This window comes from Triticum aestivum, chromosome 4D (assembly GCF_018294505.1).
Source record: "Triticum aestivum cultivar Chinese Spring chromosome 4D, IWGSC CS RefSeq v2.1, whole genome shotgun sequence".
NCBI lineage: Eukaryota > Viridiplantae > Streptophyta > Magnoliopsida > Poales > Poaceae > Triticum > Triticum aestivum.
Genome location: NC_057805.1, coordinates 106,267,018 through 106,271,408, shown reverse-complemented (window position 1 = coordinate 106,271,408; position 4,391 = coordinate 106,267,018). Strand labels below are relative to the sequence as shown.

The 4,391-nt window shown below is 42.9% G+C and overlaps 1 protein-coding gene across 1 annotated transcript; it reads right to left on the bottom strand.

The window, feature by feature from the left end:
• Nucleotides 1-354: 354 nt before the first annotated feature.
• Nucleotides 355-2,540, bottom strand: LOC123099743 (uncharacterized). Its single transcript, XM_044521845.1, has 3 exons — nt 2,277-2,540; nt 1,640-2,146; nt 355-815 (listed from the first exon to the last, which is right to left on the bottom strand). Exons 1-3 carry the CDS (start codon nt 2,466-2,468, stop codon nt 540-542), a joined length of 975 nt encoding a protein of 324 aa, XP_044377780.1. The 5' UTR covers nt 2,469-2,540; the 3' UTR covers nt 355-539.
• Between the last annotated feature and the right edge of the window lie 1,851 nt (nt 2,541-4,391).

Sequence of the window (4,391 nt, the reverse complement as noted above, 5' to 3'; positions counted from 1 at the left end):
AAACACTATGGCAACTTTTGGATAAAAAAAAAATTCGTCGAAATATATCAACATGGGGTCTAGTTTTGAAGATCTCGTCGAGACGGATTTAATGGTGAACGGATTTTTAATTCGATTTTTAATTAGGAGATAAAACATTTTTAAACCGAAAATCTAAAAGATTCCTGCTGATGTCATATGTTCACATGTAGCAAAATGAATGGTAAAAAAGGCGTGTGGGCGATCTGCAAGATGCTACACGTTTGGGCGTTAGTTTTTTCCTAAGATTAACTTTTCCTTACGATATTTTCTATCTTCCATATAAAGGGCAGATTTTCTTGTACTTTAGTCGTAAAAAGCCGTAAAACACATTCAGAAACTTTGATCATTTATATATTCGCTTCAAGAGATAAACGTCCACATGTCTCGCAGCTTATTTTCTGAAATTACATAGTACAACTACACACAATAGCGTGATGGTAAAACAGTGTATGTATATTACATTCTTCCCTTTCCTCCTAGTGGATATCATAAGGAACCATAACAACCGTGGTTGCTTCTTAAGCTGCCATGAGAGCTTGGCACGGCCTGATGTAAACACCGATGGCGTCAAGGAGCCAGCCGGAACGTCCCCAGAAGCCTACGATGCATCCATTCGCGGCCGGGATGGAGAAGGGAGTGCCGGTCTCTTTGCCATACGGCCCGTATGTTCTCCCCTTGTCTGTACGGAACGTCAGCGAGGTGACAACCACTGCCCGAACATAGCTGCAATGCCCATAAGTCCCCTCGACTGCGATGAGCTGCTCATCCGATGCAAAGTTGATCTGTTCGTAGGGCTAAAAAGAAGGTCTCGGTTAGGAGAGTCCTACCGAAAAGAAAAATAGAAAGGAGCAAGTTACCATCTTATAATTGGGTTTTTATCATTTATGCTACCAGTTACCAATTGTGTCACACTACTCAATTTTGTCACTAGAATTTTTAACTGATCAAAAGTGTCATCGCTTCATTAGACACATACTTAAAAATGTCACTGAACATCACTATTGTGATCTCAAATCTCTTTTGTCATGTTATAATGACATAAATACCTATGGACCAACATGTCAGCTCTCTCTCTATCTCACTACAATCAAGTGTGGGGCCACTTGATCCCAACATCGTTCTTATTTTCCTGTAAAATTGTTCGCTTGCTTACTCCTGACAAGTGGGGCCACACTTATCATTGTGAGATAAAGAGAACTGACATGTTGATGCTTATTTTTGTCATATAACATGGTCAACGGGTTTTATATGCAAATAATAATGTTTAATGGCATTTTTGAGCAAACATCTAACGGAATGATGGCATTTTTTAGATATCTAATGGCCTTTTGTAGCAAGCATCTCACAGATCGATGTCATTTTTGAGTAGTTGAAACTTCTGATGGCAAAACTGAGTAATGGGACATAACTAGTGGCATAAATGATAAAACCTTTTATAATTAGTTCTTCGTAAACACCAATCGGTCTATGTTCCTCAGAAACGGCATAGTTAATTGTAAAGATATATTTCATCAGAGTATATTTCAAGATGTTGGTTAATTATTAGTGTTGTGGTAGATCTAGACAAAAGACAAGTAATTTAGGACGAAAGTAATATATGCTTAGTTGATGCACGTACCGTTAGACGAGCTCTACCTTGGCCACCACCTTCTGCTCGTTGGAGCGTCTGCTTCACCATGGCCTCGTCTGAGCTTTGAGAGAAGGAATGGATGGCGTCGTCGGTGTACTGCAGGGTGACACTGCGCACGCGAGGGGCGCTCACGCCGCGGCCGCCGCGCATGTAGAAAGGTGCCCCGCCGGATCCTCCCCACGGCCCGACCTTGATCACTCCTCTTCCTCCCGGCCTTTTCTCGTCAGTGATCTCGTCGGAGAAGTTGCTGCGCCTCGACCACGGTCTCGCTGCTGCTCTTGTGTGGACGTCATCCCTGGCCCTGCTGTTCACTTGCGTGTAGTTGGCAACTGGCATGGGCTGCAGCGCTGACTCGCGATCCGCCGCGGCCGCCCTGTTGGCTCGTGGTGAGAGCGAGACGCTCGCGGGGGATGATGACAGTACCGCAGTTCCGTCACCAGCACCGGCGAGACCTCTGCCTGATCGTCCTTCCCTGTGATTACCACCCCAGAGCTCCTGAATTCACCATGGATATAACTTAGTTCCATCAGCTTGTGAAGTCCAAACCAGATCGAGATGGTTAGGTAAATCTATGTGTCAATGTATGTTTTTTGTAAGATTTGTCGATATGTGAATACACGATCACCTTTGCGAAGTCCTCGGCGAGGCCTCTGAAGCTGACGCTGACGCGGAGGGTCCTGTCCGACGGCGTCTGCTTAGTCGTCGCGGTGCTGTCCAGTGTTCGGCCGAGTGCGGCGCCGGCGATGATGGCGCAGGTGTAGACGGACACGGTGGCGCTGATGATGAGGAGAACAGTGGCTCCGTTGAACCGCGCCATTGCTAGCTAGCTAGCTCGACCTTGAATGGCCGATGCAGAGATCGGTCAGCTAGGTGCCCCAGCAGTCCAGCACTCGTGATGGACCAGCTGGGTATAATATGTGTAAACTGCATATACCGACACCGGCAGCCGGTCACCGGCCATCTTATTAGGCTAATTTGTCGCTGTCGGAGTGTATCTGTCAATATGCCGGTTCGTCCACGACGTTCATCCACAAATCAACACAAAGAATAAGGATGCAGGCGGACGCCGGATGCATGTCGCTTTGTCAGTGTTAGGCTGCGGAGAATGCTAGTAGTACAGTATTATACTTTGAGTTCAGCATAGCAAATTCCGATGGATATCTACGGTGACAAAGTCTTCATCTCGTATGTTTCGGTGTTTTGTCTAACACGTTCCCTTTCACCTAGCTTGTTTAATCCGAGGTAAAGGTTCTCCTTGACATTGCAGTTAATCCCGAAAATTAAATTTTTAGATAGATGAACCAACTTACCGGTTACAAAAGGATTCGAGAAACGATACAACATTGGTTGTGAGGACTGAGGACACATTTAGTCATGTGGTGAAGGCTAGCACTATAGTAGACTAATATTGTCATTGGCGGTTTCTAAGGGTTGTAATCAGTGACGATTTATGTATTAGCTGGCCCCACAACTTTTCTGATTACTCCTTAATTTTATTCATATTTGTGCAAAAAAAAATAGTTTACAGAGTTTAGCGCACTTGACACCATGCATTTTTGTGGTCGCACCACCATTGGTTGGAATCATCACGATGCAGAACATGTTTTTTTTCATGACCTCCTGGAAGAGAAAGTATATATGAGGCAACCACTAGGATATAAAGATAAGTCTAAACCAAATCATGTTTATACAGGCACCACGTATGGTACTCTCTCTTAGCTCAAAGCTCATTGATATTGGGGTTCACATTTTTCAAAGTTCATACATCACATTTCTTCTACTGGAAGAATGGACCACTATATTTCATCTTATATATTATTAGTGAGAGATGGTAACACGGGCCATCTTCAACCGGTTTGGATGGCGGTCTCATGATAGGATAGATGTTTAGTCACTTTGTCCTATTTTCCAGACGGTTGTGGCTATGATTTCACTTTGTCTTCATTTTTCTCTTTGCTCCGTTTGCGAGCTGTACTGCATCTCAGACTTTGTTATTTTCCGCCACTTTTAATAATAGGGCCGCATGCATCTTTCAGATGCAGAGGCCGGAGGTAATCCTTCTTTTCCAAAAAAATCATCTTATATATGTTGATTACATAATTGTGACTAGTTTATCAAGGATGTTGTTGGTGCCTTGTTGTGTGATCTGAAGACTGAGTTTGCATTGCAAGACACTTTTAGTCATGTGGTGAAGGCTAGCACTATTACATTAATATTGTCATTGGCAGCTTGTAAGGGTTGTAACCGTTGTTATAAACGTAAAGAATGGTATATCTGGATGCATGTCACTCTATCAATGTCAGGCCTAGGAGGGGGTTCAATATAGCAAATTCTAATGGATATGTGCATGATGACAAGGTCTTCGCTTGTATCATTATCTTGTATGTTTTGTGTTTTGACAATTAGCAGTGTTTGTGTGCCTACAATTTCATAAACACATTAATCTTAGAAAGCAACTACACTTCCGTAAACCACATTAATTTCAAAACACGTTCCCTTTCACCTATTTCAAAACACATTAATTTTAGAAAGCAACTACAAGGTTCTCTTTGACATTGTAGTTACTTTCTAAAATTAATTTTCTATATGAACCAACTTGACCCATTGCAAAAGGGTTCGAACAAGGATGTGAAATTTATTAAGAGGAGACATTTAGTTATGTGGTGAAGGCTAGCACTAGTAGACTTTTTGCAGATTCTAAGGGTTGTAATCAGTGGCGATTCTATGTGTTAGTTGGGGG

Bases quoted from the DNA above. Each gene is read 5' to 3' on its own strand.
- LOC123099743 (XM_044521845.1), bottom strand. From the start codon at position 2,468: ATGGCGCGGTTCAACGGAGCCACTGTTCTCCTCATCATCAGCGCCACC. The intron at 2,147-2,276 runs GTGATCGTGTAT...TGGTGAATTCAG, and splicing joins TCGCCGAGGACTTCGCAAAG to GAGCTCTGGGGTGGTAATCA. The intron at 816-1,639 runs GTACGTGCATCA...CCTTCTTTTTAG, and splicing joins AAGGTAGAGCTCGTCTAACG to CCCTACGAACAGATCAACTT.